Source organism: Nerophis lumbriciformis, linkage group LG09 (assembly GCF_033978685.3).
Source record: "Nerophis lumbriciformis linkage group LG09, RoL_Nlum_v2.1, whole genome shotgun sequence".
In the NCBI taxonomy this organism is placed as follows: Eukaryota; Metazoa; Chordata; class Actinopteri; order Syngnathiformes; family Syngnathidae; genus Nerophis; species Nerophis lumbriciformis.
The window spans coordinates 7,289,453-7,307,500 of NC_084556.2; the positions used below are offsets into that span (position 1 = coordinate 7,289,453).

The 18,048-nt window shown below is 38.7% G+C and overlaps 3 protein-coding genes across 4 annotated transcripts in view; 1 reads left to right on the forward strand and 2 right to left on the reverse strand.

Moving 5' to 3' along the window:
* clip2 (CAP-GLY domain containing linker protein 2) overlaps positions 1–18,048 on the reverse strand; it is a 309,205-nt gene that overhangs the window by 122,099 nt on the left and 169,058 nt on the right. The gene's annotated exons all lie outside the window — the stretch shown is intronic.
* rbm41 (RNA binding motif protein 41) lies at positions 1,249–6,987 on the reverse strand. The gene is made up of 7 exons (XM_061962719.2): positions 6,914–6,987; positions 5,513–5,629; positions 4,081–4,282; positions 3,793–3,997; positions 3,277–3,725; positions 1,627–1,774; positions 1,249–1,539 (listed from the first exon to the last, which is right to left on the reverse strand). Exons 1-7 carry the CDS (start codon positions 6,919–6,921, stop codon positions 1,418–1,420), a joined length of 1,251 nt encoding a protein of 416 aa, XP_061818703.2. The 5' UTR covers positions 6,922–6,987; the 3' UTR covers positions 1,249–1,417.
* Positions 7,434–18,048, forward strand: part of klf8 (Kruppel like factor 8) — a 97,961-nt gene continuing 87,346 nt past the window's right edge. Inside the window, exon 1 of one of the 2 annotated variants that reach the window (XM_061962718.2) lies at positions 7,434–8,020. In XM_061962718.2, the coding sequence (XP_061818702.1) occupies positions 7,994–8,020 (27 nt within the window). In that variant the 5' untranslated portion in view covers positions 7,434–7,993. The remainder of the gene's footprint in view (positions 8,021–18,048) is intronic. The other variant, XM_061962717.2, reaches the window with a different exon arrangement.

Here is an 18,048-nt window from a genome sequence, read left to right on the forward strand (position 1 = left end):
GGAAGATTAGAGATAGGTCTGAAGTTAGAGAGGAGAGAGGGGTCGAGGCTGGGTTTTTTAAGTAGAGGTCGTACCACTGCATGTTTAAACTCTACTGGAACTATTCCAGAAGAGAGGCTACTATTGATAATGTTAAGGACACTTGATCCAATAGTAGCAAGTACCTCCTTAAACAGGCGAGGTGGGAGGAGATAAGGTGCTTTTATAAAATATTAATAAAATAAAATAAGATAAATAAATTAAAAACATTTTCTTGAATAAAAAAGAAAGTAAAACAATATAAAAACATGGACATAGAAACTAGTAATTAATGAAAATTAATAAAATTAACTGTACTAGTTGTAGTATTAACTAGTACTATTAGTGGACCAGCAGCACGCACAATCATGTGTGCTTACGGACTGTATCCCTTGCAGACTGTATTGATATATATTGATATATAATGTAGGAACCAGAATATTAATAACAGAAAGAAACAACCCTTTTGTGTGAATGACTGTGAATGGGGGAGGGAGGTTTTTTGGGTTGGTGCACTAATTGTAAGTGTATCTTGTGTTTTTATGTTGATTTAATAAAATAAAAAAATAAAAAAAAGATACCGATAATAAAAAACCCGATACCGATAATTTCCGATATTACATTTTAAAGCATTTATCGGCCGATATTATCGGACATCTCTACTTAGCATGTTACAAAAAAGAAAGATTGGTTATAATAATACATAATGAGTGATACGTATAGTGATTACAAATACACCACAGTTGACATCCTTCACACAAAAGTCACAATTTCTCCGTGATTGTTGGTCCATTGTTGGCAAAATGAGGGTAATAAGTTATTTTTTTGATCCATCTGTATGGTTTTTTTTTATGTTTATTGCGCCGTCAGGTGCGTGTTATAGAGCCTGCTGGTCACAAAACACTGCAAGAATGTAGCAGCAGAGTGCGTCAAATACGGCCGCAAAATTATACTTTCACGAAATAGAAGCATGTTTTGTTGTTTAAGAGCTGGAGTATGTTTAGAACTATATAAAGACATCTTATTTTGGTTTATTTCGTCAGAAAAACTGATATAAAAACGACAGCAACTGCATGATTCGGCGCACAGCCGCACACTTCCTTGGTAGCAAAAATGGCGCCTGTTGTTTAGTTGGCCATACTCTTTTGTTACACGACTCTGACAATAACCAAACAACGTCATCTTGTGTACAAAAGTATAACTGCAATGACAAAGGTCACAACCTAAAAGTGGATCAGACAGGAATTTTTATTTTTAGTCTATTATGCTTTAAATAATGTGTTGGAAAAACCACATACATCATCCACATGTCCTAATTAACTGTAGGTACAAATATAATAGGAAAAAATGTCAATTTTGGCTGCTGAACAAATCTGAGACTGTTGTGTTGCGTTACTTTTTATTTCTTCTTCTCTTCCTGTTCAGCTTCCTTTCGCTCACGGCCAAATTCAACCACCAAAGGTTTCCCTAACAAACGGTATCCATGGACCAGCTGCAAAGCTTTCTGGGCTGTTTCAGTGTCTGCCAAATGGCACATAAAACACACACATATACAGTACATCATATTTTAATATATTAAAGACAATAGAAAAATCTTGGAGGTGTCACCTGGTAGGGTGATGAAGGCCTGCCCCTTCATTCGTCCCGTAAGGAGTCGGTAAAGCACCGGGGGACCGCTCGCCCCCTCGAACCGGGAGAACAGCGCCACCAGCTGGGCCACTGATGCCTGTGCGCTCAGGTTCTTTACACACAAAACCTGCAGTCAGATAAGCAAAAATAAAGGACGAGTGTGAACTCACCTACAGTGTATATAGTTTGTATAATGTGGAATTTTATTGCCATTTACTGAAAAAAAAAATTGAAGAGACTATCGATTTATTAAAATGTCTTAATTATCCTCTCAGTGCCTACAGTTAAATATATATTATCATTTCATTTAAATATACTATAAAAACACCTATTTTAAATATAAGACGCACTTAATAAAAATGATTTCAATAGTGTATGTCATTTATCTATGGGTAGATAATACATACAATTAATATTTATATCAATTGTTTAAAATTTGCATTCATTATAATGCATGGTCATAAAGTTCACAATTATGGTAATCAACAACAAGAGTAATTTAACATGTTGGTTGGTTGAAGTTTACTTTGCACATGTAAACAGTTTCAATATGATACATCACATATTTTACATATTTTTATTTCTTATTACAGAATGTTCCAGAAAATGAGTAGGAAGAAGCAAGTAAATTAGTTAATAATCATATTAAATGTATTTTCTTACAGTATTAAACTACATAATAATTACCATTCTATATAATAAAAATAACTGTTTTAAATACAAGATTTACTTAGTACAAATGATTGCAATATCTTCTTTATTTATAATTGGATGATAAATATAATCAATATTTATATCACTTGTTGAAAAAAAAACATTAATTATAATGCATTATTTCAAAGTTCACAATGATGGTAATAAACAACAATAGTAATTTAACATCTTTGTAATTATATGAATGTATTATTAAATTACTAATAAGCAACATTCTATATTGCAAAAATACCTGCTTCAAATATACTGTATGTACTTAATAATAATGATTGCAATATAACATTTATTTTTAAGTAGATAATACACATAACTAATATTCATATTATTCGTATTCATTATAATGCACCATCAAAAAGTTTACAATGATGGTAATTAACAACAATAATAATTTAACATGTTAGTATTTATATTAATTTATGTTTTTAAATGACATACGGTAATAGGCAACAAAAATGCCTGTTTTAAATATATTTATTTAATAAAAATGATTGCAATATCTCATGTATTTATAATTAGATAATAAATATGACTAATATCTATATCACTTGTTGAAAATAATCATGGATTATTATGCACCATCATAAAGTTCACAATGATGGTAATCGACACAAATAGAAATTTAAACTGTTAGTAATTATATTAATTTATATGTTATTAAATTACATAATAATTGGCATTCTACTGTTGAATACCAAGTTTTTTAAAGATGTATTTGTTGCATTTATGTGAGAATGACATACAACATATAGAACAAATATTGTAAAATATTTTTTATCTCACTGATGAATGAAACAAAATAATTGATAGTAAAATATAACATTAATAATTTTGGTGATACACTATCAAAAATATCAACATGTTAAAATCGTAATGTGCCAAACTCTGATTTGAATAACATGTTGTAAGAGTCCTTACTTTGGAGGGATTTCCAGGTTGGTAGTTCCTGAACCTCGGAATGCTTTGGATGCCCTCTTCAGTTTCCCTGTTTTCCAGGATTTCTTCCTCTGTCACCTCCGTGACCTCCCCTGTGACGGTCATCACGCTGCCTGACTCCGCCCTCGCCGCTCCACAAAGACTGCCTATCGGCTGGCTTATGTTGATCACCACCGGGGGAGATGGGTGCCCCTCAGACTGTTCTGATCTGCTACTATTTTCTTCCCGTAGCTCCTTTTGGGAGCTTTCCTCTGATTGGTCTCCCTGTGAGTCATGTGACCGCACAGATGTGGGTTCATGTGTGGGAATGGGAGATGTTCGAGGACCCTGGAGTGACGCTTGCTGCTTCTCCTTAGTGAGGAGATCTTTGTAGAGAGAGTCCATTGGATCTGAGGATGTCGCCCCCTGCTGGCCATCTTGGTTATTTTCACCTGGAGAGGAAAACGACATGTAATTTTTGAATGGAGGAATTTGACTGTGGATTCCAGAAATATGTACCACAATGGTAAAGCGAAGCAAGGAAACCCAGGCGATCGTTTCCCTGGAAAAGCGCCTGTTCGATCTCCATCTCGCGGCGTGACAGCGCCCGACTAGCGGCGAAGCGCTGTGGGCGGGCCAGGATTTCCGCCCTGACTGCAATCTTGTCTCGGATCACTTGGAGGCGCTGTTGCTTGACGCCGGGAGCTGCACACACGCCGTGACACTACGGGCACACCACCATCAATCACATCACGAGGAGAGTAACATTCTGATATTCCATCTGTACAGAACTGTTACTATTTTTACCTGCTCAGGTATCTCCGGGTGGTCCCTGCTCTGCCACAGGAGGATCTCAGCGTCCGTGAGACCCAGCTCCCGCAGGCTGGCCAGCTCCTGCTCTCCGTCCTGCAGGGCCTGGAACTGGGAGAGGCTCCTCACACCGGCCGCCTGCTCCCCAAAAGGCCGATAGAGCGCCGCCGGGGCAAAACATTGCTTCTTAGCCACGCATCTGGGCAAAATAACTTGTTAGTTTAAGTGAAATGTACAGTTTACCCACAGGATTGAAAGGAATTTGGAATAATCTGCCGTTCCATACTATATCTATAATGAAGTGGGGGCTTCACGCTGCTTTACATTCAGTTAGACCTGGGCCTGATAACAAATTTTGTTCGAGGATTAATTGCGGATAAACGATATTATTGTCAACATTATTTTGAGACCAAATTAAACACTGATGTAATGATGACGAATAATAATAATGCAAGTATACCCCCGTCAAACTCAGAAAACTTGAATTTCTTGTATAGTTCAACATTGTAAAGGGAATGTAAACTTTTAAATATCTAATTTAAATAAAACAGACAAATCTTAAAAATAAAATATACACTGTCTGTAGCAAAATGTTGCACTTGAATAAAAATCACAACCAAAATCAATAAAATAGGTTCTGTCTCCGCTAAAGGGGAACTGCCCTTTTTTGGGAATTTTGCCTATCATTCACAATCATTATGTAAGACAAGAATACATATGGTTTTCTTCTTTTATGCATTCTAAATAGTAAATAAATGCGATCAAAAGCGTACAATGGAGCCTTTGGGAGTCACTCTATTCTGCCTATAAAGCCCTTAAAAAAAACATCCAATCACCTCCATTTGGGTTTTATATACAGTGCATATGTAATGTTGTAACAGGCATACATCCATCCTTTTTCTTGTCCCGTTCGGGGTGGCGGCGGGTGCTGGAGCCTATCTCAGCTGCATTCGGGCGGAAGGCGGGGTACACCCTGGACAAGTCGCCACCTCATCACAGGGCCAACACAGATAGACATTTATATAATAACATTTAGTATTTACATATCTTGCTCATTTTAAGCAGACGCAGCGCATTAATTTAAAAAACACATCTGGACGTGCATCCCTTTAAAGCTGTTCCTTCTTTTGGAATAAGTGTTGCTGAAAAAGGCCAAAGAAAAAGCAAAATAAAGCATATATTGTGTTACCTTTCTATCCGTGTCGGACTGCGCAGTGGTTCAAACTCCTTTAAAGGCATATTTTTCCCAAAAATATGTCGAATTGTACACCCCTTGGATTCCACTTGAGACGTCTACATTTGTGTGATAATAACTACCAAGGGATCCAAGAATGCTTTTTGTTGTTTTTGTTGCACTGGCCTGAATGCTTTGTTACAAGACCACTGTGGTATATTTTGATACAGTTTGTTCTTTGCATGCGTTTCCTACCTGTCTATGTCGACATCAGTGTGGAGCTGCTGCAGGAGAAGGCCGTGCAGCTGCCGTTGTCCCTCCGTCTCCTGCTCCTCCAGCAGCGGGCCATCTTCACATGACCGCCGGCTCACTCTATTACATCACAGAAGAGGAACAAATTTTACTATGACAAAATTAGATAAGTGAGCATTTTTTTTACACATTTTGCAGAAAAAGGTTTGGCATCATGATCATTATTAAAGCACCATTTATTATTTATTTGTTCACTGTTCTGTTACAGAGAAAAATGAAATTGGATAAAATTAATGGTATGAAAAAGGGTTGGATTAAATAAACTCTGCTTCTTCCTACTAAAAAGTGCATCTCTATCCTCCTTCAAAACCGCAATAAAAGTTCACCTCCAGGCAGCTACAACCCTAAACTAACACCCTCCCCGGATTGTTAATAATCAAATGTAAACAATCAAATGCAGATACTTTTTCTTATGCCTTCTGATCTCTCTCTCTCTCTCTGCCCACTACTTGCTGTCCATATCCTACCAAGTCAGACCTACACTGTTCCAATATCCATTTCTCTGTTCTCAATTGTTGATGACTGATGATAAAAACCAAACCTAACACCCCGGACTGTAAATAATGTAAATAATTCAATGTGATTATCTTGTGTGATGACTGTATTAAGATGATAGTATATATCTGATAGTATATATCTGTATCATGAATCAATTTAAGTGTACCCCGACTTAAACAAGTTGAAAAACTTATTCGGGTGTTACCATTTAGTGGTCAATTGTACGGAATAAGTACTTCACTGTGCAACCTACTAATAAATGTCTCAATCAATCAATCAAACTCCTTTTCGGACGTGCTGTAATGAAACTGGAAATATGTGATGAATTACATTGTATCGTATGCATGTTCGAAATAAACTGAACCTGAACTGTATGTTTGTGGAAAAAATAATTACAATGAATCCGCATTGAACTCTCTGTAGTTGAGTAATAACTGAACTCCCCCGGATCCCCAAATAAGGCAATACGCTATTTCATCATGACGTCATCCTCTCGTGAACCCAAGAAAGCGAGTAAAGCTTACATTTGAGGACAGAAGTGCTACTCAATTAAACGTTCACAATTTCTTCCAGACACAAACGCCGAACATAGCTGTGATAGAATGGTAGAATAATAAAATGATAGAAATGGACGCCTACGCGACGTTAGCATGTACTGCAACAACAACGAGAAGCTAAAGCTAGCCAAGTTATCCGCCACGGTAACAGCAAAACAGCAATGGCGGAGGTAGTTACGTAAAATATAGCCGCGAATTACGTTTGTGTCGGTATATAGCATCATATTGGCTTTTCGACCAGTATACCTTAGACGACTTAATGGGCTTCGAAAATACAAGTTGTGTTTACCTTCGCATGCTTCCGCGTTGGAGTTCCTACATCCGGTGTGTGGTGCATCATGGGAAATGTAGTGAAAACTAAAACATGCATTATTGTCGACACTGCGAAGCATAAGCGACAGTGTTTCATTGGTGTTTTTTTTTTTAAAGAGGTCATTTTATATTCGTGACTTATTTTTTCCACTGTGTTTTAACGTTTTAATGCCCCCCCAGCACAGCCCGATTTAGTACTGTATGCATTTTCCATGCTGTAAAACGACACACCTCGCTTTATTATAACGCATCCCACCCCCCCCCCCATGTTGCACCGGCCGTGCACGGGTGTCATATTTATCAAATGCTGCAAAGCCTTTCCCTCCACTCGAAGCCCTCCCCGCCCTGTCACAGTGTCCTCAATTAGCCCGCTGGATGACGTCAGTAAGGTGACATGGGTGCTTGCTCCACCAGCATCTTCCATGCATAACATAGGGGGGAGGGGGGGGATGCAATAAAAAAATAAAAAAATAAAATCTGCAAATTCGGGATGCGGACTGATCCTGCTTTAACATGCATGCCCGTTCTCCTTGCAGCCGGTGTCGGGTCACCGGGCTCGCTGGAGGTGTCTCCTCTGCAGGGGCTGCGCAGCAAGCGGAGCGACAAGAGATGAGGGGTGGGGACGCAGGGTGGGGTCACAAGCAGGGAGAGGCGGAGGAGGAAAAAGGCAGAGAGAGAGAGCCCAGCCCTTCTTGAAATACACGGCAACAACACGCTGACAAGGGAGGCGCGCACACACACCCGTACTGACCGAGGCTCGGCTGCCGTTATTTTTTATTTTTGGTTGGGTGCAAAAAGAGGGGCGCCTTTTCGACGCTGCGGATAACATGAACTGAAACCGAAGAGGCAGGGATCCCGCTCCCATATCCCGAATATTCACTGTCAAGGTGGAAACCTGACCGCCCTCCTTTCCCATAAACCCCCTTCCTTTCTCCCTTTGCCCCCATAGGAGTACACCCCCCTCCCCCACCCCCACCCTCGCACACGCACACACACCCACACCCAAAAAAAAAGCCCCCCTTCCCCGCTGGACTGCTCCACCCCTCCGGTCACCGAGATGCACACGGAGACCCGTAATAAAAAAGTAAGTACACATTATTATTATTATTATCATTAAGCGTGTGCAAAATGTCCACTCGTGCATTTTGTGTGTTTTTTTTTTGTTTTTTTTGTTCGGTGAGAGCGTGATCCGGCTCGGTAAAGGTCCGACATGCAGAGAGAGAGAGAGAGAGAGAGAAAGATAGAGAGGGGCAGGGGGAGGAAACGGAAAGGCGCAATCTGCAGCTCACAGGACATCATCTTGATCTCTTAAAGGGCCAGTAGCCGCTTTTTGTCTCGCCTGCGCACTAGAGAATGGCCCAGGTTCAACCCCCCGCCCCCTCCCTCCCTCGCTCGTTCATTCATGTCCTCTCGTTAATTTCACGTTTTTTTTGTTTTTTTTTTAAAGATAACAGGCAACTTTAGTTAGGCTAGGTTAAGTATTTTTTGATTCAGTTAGAGAAAAAAAGTGCATTTCAGGCAAAAGTCAACCAAAAAAAAAAAAATGTCGGTAAATAAGCATCGTTTTTTGCACACACTAGGGGTAATATTTTATACATTTTTTTTATAGATGGATCAAAAATAAACAGCTTTTTAACATTCGAAGTGCCCATGAAATAACACCAACATAGTAACCTTTTACACTCCTTTAATCCAAATATGGTAACGCTACTTGAAGGCTGAGCCAATCAGAGCCCGCGATACTGAACAGCCCGCTCTGATTGTTTTGGTCTCTATAACAATACTACTGTAGTATTGTTAGTTTTAGATCATGTGGCCATTTAATATGCTTAATTAAGGCCAAGCATACGTAGAATATGCTTTAAGGCAGGGGTTCTTAGCCTTTTTTGATCTCAGGGCCCAACTTTTCCATCACAGAGGGACCTGGGGCCCACTTAAATAATAACACTGAATTAGTAATCTTACTCATGATCTTCATCATATTCAATAATTATATCTAACCTACTTACAGGTTAAACCTGTAAACCTTATCAAATGATATTAAATCATGTGTTAATCCCAAAGGCTTAGGTCAGGCTGATTACAAAAATAATATACTGCAAGAGAAGGGACTTACAAATACTGATAAAAATGTATTTACATACAATTACACAGTGCTAATATAAATCAATTCTAAATAAATTAACATTTAATAACAATAATATATACTTTTCTTCAATAAACTGTCAAACAAATGTAAGTGCAAATGAAAACAGCTTTACCGCTCTAGTCATAATTTTTGCGCTCAAGAAACTTCTCTATGACTTTAGCTCCGGACTTCTTCTGTTTGTTTGATATTGTCATTATTGCCACACGTGGTGGAAAAGTGTATTACAATTGAGTAAGAAAGTGCTGAGAAACAGATATTTTTGGGCGGTCCTATAGGGGGCACTCGCGAACCAACAATGGCCTATGGCCAAGAAACTGTATAGCAAATAACATGCGCAACCCCCCCCCCCCCCCCACCCCCAAAATATTGGTAAATAAGCATAATTTTTTGCACACATTTTACAATGGTAGGGATAATATTTTATACTTTTTTTTTATAGATGGATCAAAAATAAACAGCTTTTTAACATTCGAAGTGGGGATAGGTTGATTGGCAACACTAAATTGGCCCTAGTGTGTGAATGTGAGTGTGAATGTTGTCTGTCTATCTGTGTTGGCCCTGCGATGAGGTGGCGACTTGTCCAGGGTGTACACCGCCTTCCAACCGATTGTAGCTGAGATAGGCTCCAGCGCCCCCCGCGACACCAAAGGGAATAAGCGGTAGGAAATGGATGGATGGATGGATGAATTTAACATTCGAAGTGCCCATGAAATAACACCAACATAGTAACCTTTACACTCCTTTAATCCAAATATGGTAACACTACTTGAAGGCTGAGCCAATCAGAGCCCGCCATACTGAACAGTTATGGTCTCTGTGCAGTGGCTAATACTTCTGTAGTATTGTTAGTTTTAGATCATGTGGATATTTAATATGCTTGAAAGTGCTTAATTAAGGCCAAAAATACGTAGAATATGCTTTTTTAATTTACTGTTAATACATATATATATATATATGATATATGTATGTATGTATATATATATATATATATATACATATATATATATACATACATATATATATATAAAATACAAGTAAGACATAAGATTAAAAGAAAAAAACAAATATTTTATATATATATATATATATATATACATACATATATATATATATATATATATATATACATACATATATATATATATATATATAAATAAAATACAAGTAAGACATATGAAGATTAAAAGAAAAAAACAAACATATATATATATATATATAAATATATATATATATATGTGTATATATGTTTGTTTTTTTCTTTTAATCTTCATATGTCTTACTTGTATTTTATTTTTTTATCTCTACACATGGTTCCTACTATTTTACAAGTTTTTATTATTTTTATTTTCCAACGTTCCTCAGATGAGCCATCTGCCTCAGGGGTTATCGGCCGTGCTTGTGGGGGGCGCTTTTGTGTCAGCGTCCTGATGGCCATGGTCTGATGACCTCCTGGTGCAGATGGCTCCTGTGATAGTGTTTACTCACATGTCTCCTCTGTACTCAGCCATGCAATCATTTGTCCATATAGTTGCATGTGTGTGTGTGTTTGCGTTTGGTATCTGTGCCTGTGCGTACGTATGTGATAATGGGGGATTTGGGTCACCGGGGTATTGTTTTAACTTTGTAAAGCACTTTGCGTTGCAATTCTTTTATGTATGAAAAGCGCTTTATAAACAATGTTTGATTGATTGATTGATTAAGGCAGGGGTTCTTAACCTTTTTGACCTCAGGGCCCAACTTTTACATCACAGAGGGACCAGGGGCCCACTTAAATATTATCACTGAATTAGTAATCTTACTCTTGATCTTCATCGTATTCAATAATTATATCTAACCTACTTACAGTTTGACAGGGAAAACCTTTTGGAATGATATGAAGCCATGTTTTAATCACAAACATTCTTTTTAAGGCTTAGGTCAGGCTGATTAAAAAAAATAATATACTGCAAGTGAAGGGACTTACAAATACTGATAAACATGTATTTACATACAATTACACAGAGCTAATATAACTAAATTCTAAATAAATCAAAATTGAATAACAATAATATATACTTTTCTTCAATACAATGTCAAACAAATGTAAGTGCAAATGAAAATACAGCTTCACCGCTCTCGTCGTAATTTTTGCGCTCAAGAAACTTCTCTATGACTTTAGCTCCAGACTTCTTCTGTTTGTTTGATATTGTCATTATTGCCACAAGTGGTGGAAAAGTGTATTACAATTGAGTAAGAAACTGCTGAGAAACAATATATTTTTGGGCGGTCCTATAGGGGGCAAAAATGGTCTATGGCCAAGAAACACTGGGACCACTGTATAGCTAATATCATGCGCTAACAACTACCATAACTAATAAACACAAATATACTCTATACAGTATATACACATTAAATGTTTGCATTCGGATGCAAGGCTGGGCAGGTGTACTTTGGGAAAGCAATTAAATTGTTCAACTGTATCATCACAGTTGTATACATAATACAGCAATGTGAGATCATTTTATGTTTTTTTAAGCATATAGATAACTTTACTTTATGTCTTTTGAATTCTTTGAGCCATAGGTGGACATATTTTTACTGTTTTGTGCTGCGTTCAAGACTGGTGGGAAGTAGGAATTCAGCTTCAGGTAAACATAAACATAAAACTTGGTCGACAGCTATGCTACTGTCGAGGTTACTATTTGGTTAGTAACTTTGTAATAATATATGAGAGCGATTGACATGCGCTAGTTGCTGGCACTTTTTAATTGATAAATACAATATACCGTATTTTTCGGAGTATAAGTCGCTCTGGAGTATAAGTCGCACCGGCCGAAAATGCATAATAAAGAAGGAAAAAAACAAATGTAAGTCGCACTGGAGTATAAGTCACATTTTTTGGGGAAATGTATTTGATAAAACCCAACATCAAGAATAGACATTTGAAAGGCAATTTAAAATAAATAAAGAATAGTAAACAACAAGCTGAATAAGTGTACGTTATATGACGCATAAAGAACCAACTGAGATTGTGCCTGGTATGTTAACGTAACATATTATGGTAAGAGTCATTCAAATAACTATAACATATAGAACATGCTATACGTTTACCAAACAATCTGTCACTCCTAATCGCTAAATCCCATGAAATCTTATACGTCTAGTCTCTTACGTGAATGAGCTAAATAATATTATTTGATATTTTACGGTAATGTGTTAATAATTTCACACATAAGTCGCTCCTGAGTATAAGTGGCACCCCCGGACAAACTATGAAAAAAACTGCGACTTATAGTCGGAAAAATACGGTATACTATTGCATATGCAATAACGAATACCATAGTTTAGTGGCAAAGATTTTTCTAAAATGTGTTTGAGAGAAAACAATGGCGGTGGGGTGATGCCACAGAGCTGTCAATCATTAACGATTGAACTGGACAAAGTTTAATCAAACTTTCAAGATTGTGTCTCATCACTAACAGACACACACACACACACACACACACACACTCACACACACACACACACACACACAGACTTAACAGCGCGACACGGCGACGGGAGCGGACTGAGAAAAAACTCATCCCAGTCAAATAAAGTGGTCAGCTCTCTCTAATTTGAACAGAGCTATTAAATGGATCACAAAAGTGACATTTTAGATGCACCTAATTGAAAAGAATCATCTGTCTGAGTCCACAGTGAGTTTACTAACTCGAGCCAGTGAATCGATGCAGCGGAATCATCTGATTCTCTTGTATACCTGATATTTCAGCCGAATTGAGACAGTGAATCAATTTAAATGAATCATCTGAGTCCACAGCGAGTTTACCAACTCGATCCAGTGAATCATTTCAGCGAAATCATCTGATTCTCTTGTATACTTGACAGTTCAGCTTATTTGAGTGAGTGAATCAATTCAAAGGAATCATCTGAGTCCATAGTGGGTTTACTAACTCAAGTCAGTGAATCGATACAATTGAATCATCTGATTCGGTTGTGTATTTGTCAGTTCAGCTGATTTGAGTCAGTAAATCAATTAAAACGAATCATTTGAGTCCACAGTGAATATAGTAACTCGAATTGGTGAATCGATTCAGCGTAATCACCTGGTTTTGTTGTACATCTGGTAGTTCAGGTGGTTCGAGTCAGTGAATCAATTCAAACAAATGATCACTAACTCGAGTCAGTAAATCGATTCAAACATCCACCCATCCATCCTACCGCTTGTCCCTCTCGGGGTCGTACAAATCATAAAATTATGCTGTACATCTTATTGCTCAACTTATTTGAGTCAGTGGACGAACTAAAATGAATCATCCGAGTTTACAGGGAATCTAGTAACTTGAGTCAGTGAATCGATTCAGTGAAGTATTTTTTTTCTATCTTGTTCCTTGTACGTTATTAGCAATGTGCAGCAATGGGAAAAAGCTGGAAAGTTCTGGAATCTTTTTAAGGCACTTCTCCTTCTACCTGATATGGGATAAGCTTGTTTCTAAGGATGGTTCTGTATTTTGGTATCAGGTGGCTGAGCGGATGACTGGTTCGTTGGCCAGTTGGCTGCTTCTGTGTGAGAGAGTGGGTGTGTGTGTGTGTGTATGTGTGTGTGTGTGTTCTTGTATTACTACCCTTCTTGAGACATCAACAAGGAAAAGTACCTTGTATATGAGGACCGGTGAACAAGTCAGGACCGAAAGCATGGTCCCAATACGGAAAACCATTGCATCTAATAGAGAGCCAAATACTAGAGTCCGTGAACATTGCTCCAAAGCCAGGATTTTTTTGTTGATTTAATGTGCATACAAAAGTAAACATTGACAGATGCAAAGGCAGCAATATATGATAAAACAAGTTACAGAAGTACTTCCCTATTCATCCCCGAAAAACCCGCCAGGTGAACAGCGGATTTTACGACTTCCGGTGCTGACGTAAGACAACCCGCGTCCCATATGTGACCATAGGATGAACAAACACTAAGGTACTAAGAATATAGTGGCCATTAACAGTTAGCTTCTACAGCTGGGTTGCCCGAAGTGCGGCACAGGGGCCATCTGTGGTCCGTGACTTGTTTGTCATCGGCCTCAAGCACATTACAAAAAATAGAGATCTCATTTGCACCCCTGGTGGTGGAATCTATCAACATTAGGGTGGTCCCAAAAAGGAGGGATTTTTCAAATTGACTGTGTGTCGGTTGTAAAAGTGCTCTCTCTCTCGTCAACATATGAAATAACAAGTGTGTGTAAGAAATGGAAATGCGCCCCTTTTGTCCACCTTTGTCCACCTATAAGCCGCCCCGTGTTATAAGCCGCATCTAACTGCGCTAAAGGGAATGTCAAAAAAACAGTCAGATAGGTCAGTCAAACTTTAATAATATATTAAAAACCAGCGTGATGTGGGCGCGCATGGAGTCGTATATCAACATGGACGGAGCTGCGTGAAAAAAGCCACCCGGCCTCTTCGCGTAAACTTCCCTTAACCACTCGCTCATCTTTTCTTCATCCATCCATCCCTTCGAGTTAGCTTTTATGATGACGCCGGCTGGAAAGGTCTCTTTTGGCAAGGTCTTCCTTTTGAATATCACCATGGGTGGAAGTTTCTGGCCATTAGCATGGCAAGCTAGAACCACAGTGAAGGATGACTTCTCATTCCCTGTGGTGCGAATATTCACCGTACGTGCTCCCGTTGTATCCACAGTGCGGTTCACAGGAATATCAAAAGTCAGTGGAACCTCGTCCATGTTGATAATGTTCTCTGGCCGGATCTTTTTTTCAGCTATCTTGTTTTTACAATATGCACGGAAAGTAGCCAGCTTTTCTTGAAAGTCTTTAGGCAGTTGCTGTGAAATAGTAGTCCGTGTGCGGATGGAGAGATTGCGTCTTTTCATGAACCGGAAACCTGTCGCTTAGTAGGAGCCATTTTGTGGTCTTTACAGATGTAAACACACAAAGGAAATGAAACGTAATATCCGCGCGCTTCTTCTTCTTCTACGGGGGCGGGTGGTTACTTACAGTAGAAGAAGAAGCGCTTCCTCTTCTATGGGGGCGGGTGCTTACCTTGGCGGTTGCTTGCGTAGAAGAAGAAGCGCTTCCTCTTCTACGGGGAAAAAAGATGGCGGCTGTTTACCGTAGTTGCGAGACCTAAACTTTATGAAAATGAATCTTAATATTAATCCATATATAAAGCGCACCGGGTTATAAGCCGCACTGTCAGCTTTTGAGTAAATTTGTGGTTTTTAGGTGCGGCTAATAGTGCGGAAAATACGGTATATAGAGACATACTGTAATAACTTGAAGTAAGTAAGGAAAATTACAAACAAAAAATCTTTGAAAAAAAAACAAAAAAACTAAAAGCTTACCTTTTTTTTTTTTTGCATAGTATGTATATATTATCAATGTTGTAAATACACATCTTTATATATCTAGAAAGGGTGGTCCTAGAGAGTTAGGCATTTTTCAGAGGTCTCAAGAAGGTAACAAATACAAGAGTGTGTGTGTGTGTGTGTGCCAAAGACAGGATGAGATAAATGAGCAGCAGGTAAGACGGCACAGTGTAAAAAATGGGCCGCGTGCTTCAGGGCCAACCTTGAGGGTCACCGCTGGCGGGTGGTGCCTCGCTCGGGTCGCCGTGTCGACGGCGTCCCTGAGAATTAACGACGAGCGTGCGGTCGGCCCGGTCGTGAAGCAGAACGCGCAGCTGAGGGACAAAAATATTTGGAAGCGCTCTCAGAATGGGTTCACCTTATATTGAGGAAGATGTTTTTTTGGGGCCATAAATGAGGTGAGAGGTTGTGTCATTTCCTCCTAGAAGTAACCGGAAAAGTCAGGAGGAAGTGTTTTGTGTAGTTTTTTTCCCCCCTGAATTTGCTGGTCAGCCTCGCTGCCCTAGGACTTCTTCTTGAATTCTATTAATAGACACACAGCCGAGTTTCTACGCTGAATGCGGAGCATCGCCGGCTCGTTCTTTATTCAAAATAACTCTTCTTCGCAAAGATTGGTGTTGGATATGAGACGGCAGATTTGGTCCCGATTTGAGAGAATAACATTAGCACAAAATATTATTATATTTTTTTCTAAAATGACATATAATTGGTATGTACTTCTGAACACACCCAGTAATCCAACACTTACAGGTGGTGCCATTAAAAACACAGAAAGGAAACAAATAATAAAAAAATAATTAAGTAGCGTTTTGCTAACATAGCCAGGTCGGCCATTTTGACTGTATAGCGGTCTGGCTTTGGCAAAGACAAATAATCCCTTAGCTAGCGTTTCATTAATGTAACAGATACAACGCTGCCCAACAAATGTACCGGATTTCCCTTTTGACCTCAGATAACCTTAAAAAAAAAAAAAAAAGATAGCAGATTATCTCGAAGCAACCTAGCTAGCATGTGGAGCCTTCGGCTACGTCCGCCATCTTGAGTGTATAACGTGAAGAAGTAAGGGAATGATTTAGTGACCTTTAACCCACTGTAATCTGTTCATTTTGTGTTGGATATCCCCTAGAACAGTGGTTCTTAACCTTGTTGGAGGTACCGAACCCCACCAGTTTCATATGCGCATTCACCGAACCCTTCTTTAGTGAAAAATAAAATTATGTTTTTTTTTCAAATTCAAGACAAAGTTATATGTTTTTAGGGTAACACTTTAGTATGGGGAACATATTCTAAGTAACAAAGACTTAATTTTGAGTTTTTTGGACACTAGGGGAACATATTCTAAGTAACAAAGACTTAATTTTGAGTTTTTTGGACACTAGGGGAACATATTCTAAGTAACAAAGACTTAATTTAGAGTTTTTTGGACACTAGGGCAGAGGTCGGCAACCCAAAATGTTGAAAGAGCCATATTGGACCAAAAATACAAAAACAAATATGTCTGGAGCCGCAAAAAATTAAAAGCCATATTACATGATAGTGTGTCATGAGATATACATTGAATTAAGAGGACTTAAAGGAAACGAAATGAGCTCAAATATACCTACAAATGAGGCATAATGATGCATAATATTGCTAGCCTAAATAGCATGTTAGCATTGATTAGCTTGCAGTCATGCAGTGACCAAACATGTCTGATTAGCACTCCACACAAGTCAATAACATCAACAAAACTCACCTTTGTGTGTTCACACACAACGTTAAAAGTTTGGTGGACAAAATGAGATAGAAAAAGAAGTGGCATAAAACACGTCCTAGACCTAGAAAGTCGGAGAAAGTTATACACTACGGTGAGTTCAAGGACCGCCAAAATTAGTAGGACAAAACGGCGCTCGCCAAATACTCGAATCAGTGAAGCGTGTTTAATATAAACAGTGGGCTTTATAACAATTAGGGAGGTTTGTGAAACCATATTAAAACAAACAAAAACATTTTTTCCCCTCATCTTTTTCCATTTGTCATACATTTTAGAAAAAGCTCCAGAGAGCCACTAGGGCGGCGATAAAGAGCCGCATGCGGGTTGCCGACCCCTGCACTAGGGGAACATATTTTAAGTAACAAAGACTTAATTTAGAGTCATTTGGTTAGGGTTAGGGTTAGAGGGTTAGGGTTATAATAAGGCCATGCCGAATAAGGCATTAATAAGTACTTAATAATGACCAGTTAAGAGCCAATATGTTACTAATTTGCATGTTAATAAGCAACTAATTAATGGTGAATATGTTCCCCATACTAAAGTGTTACCATGTTTTTTTTTACTGGTGCACAAAATGAACCGTGCATGAACATCACCTTGTTCAAAGAACAAAAGCAACACAGTGCATAAACTCACAACAAATTACACACCTGCAAATCAGTCTGACTTCAGCTGTTGCCGTATCCGTAATACGCCGATAGGGAGAAGTTTGTATTTACACGATGAGTCGGGTGTGTCTTGACGTCCGCCGAACCCCTGAGGCCGACTCACCGAACCCCTAGGGTTCCATCGAACCCAGGTTAAGAACCACTGCCCTAGAATCAATATGGTTCTTTTCTAGACATTGAACCTGAA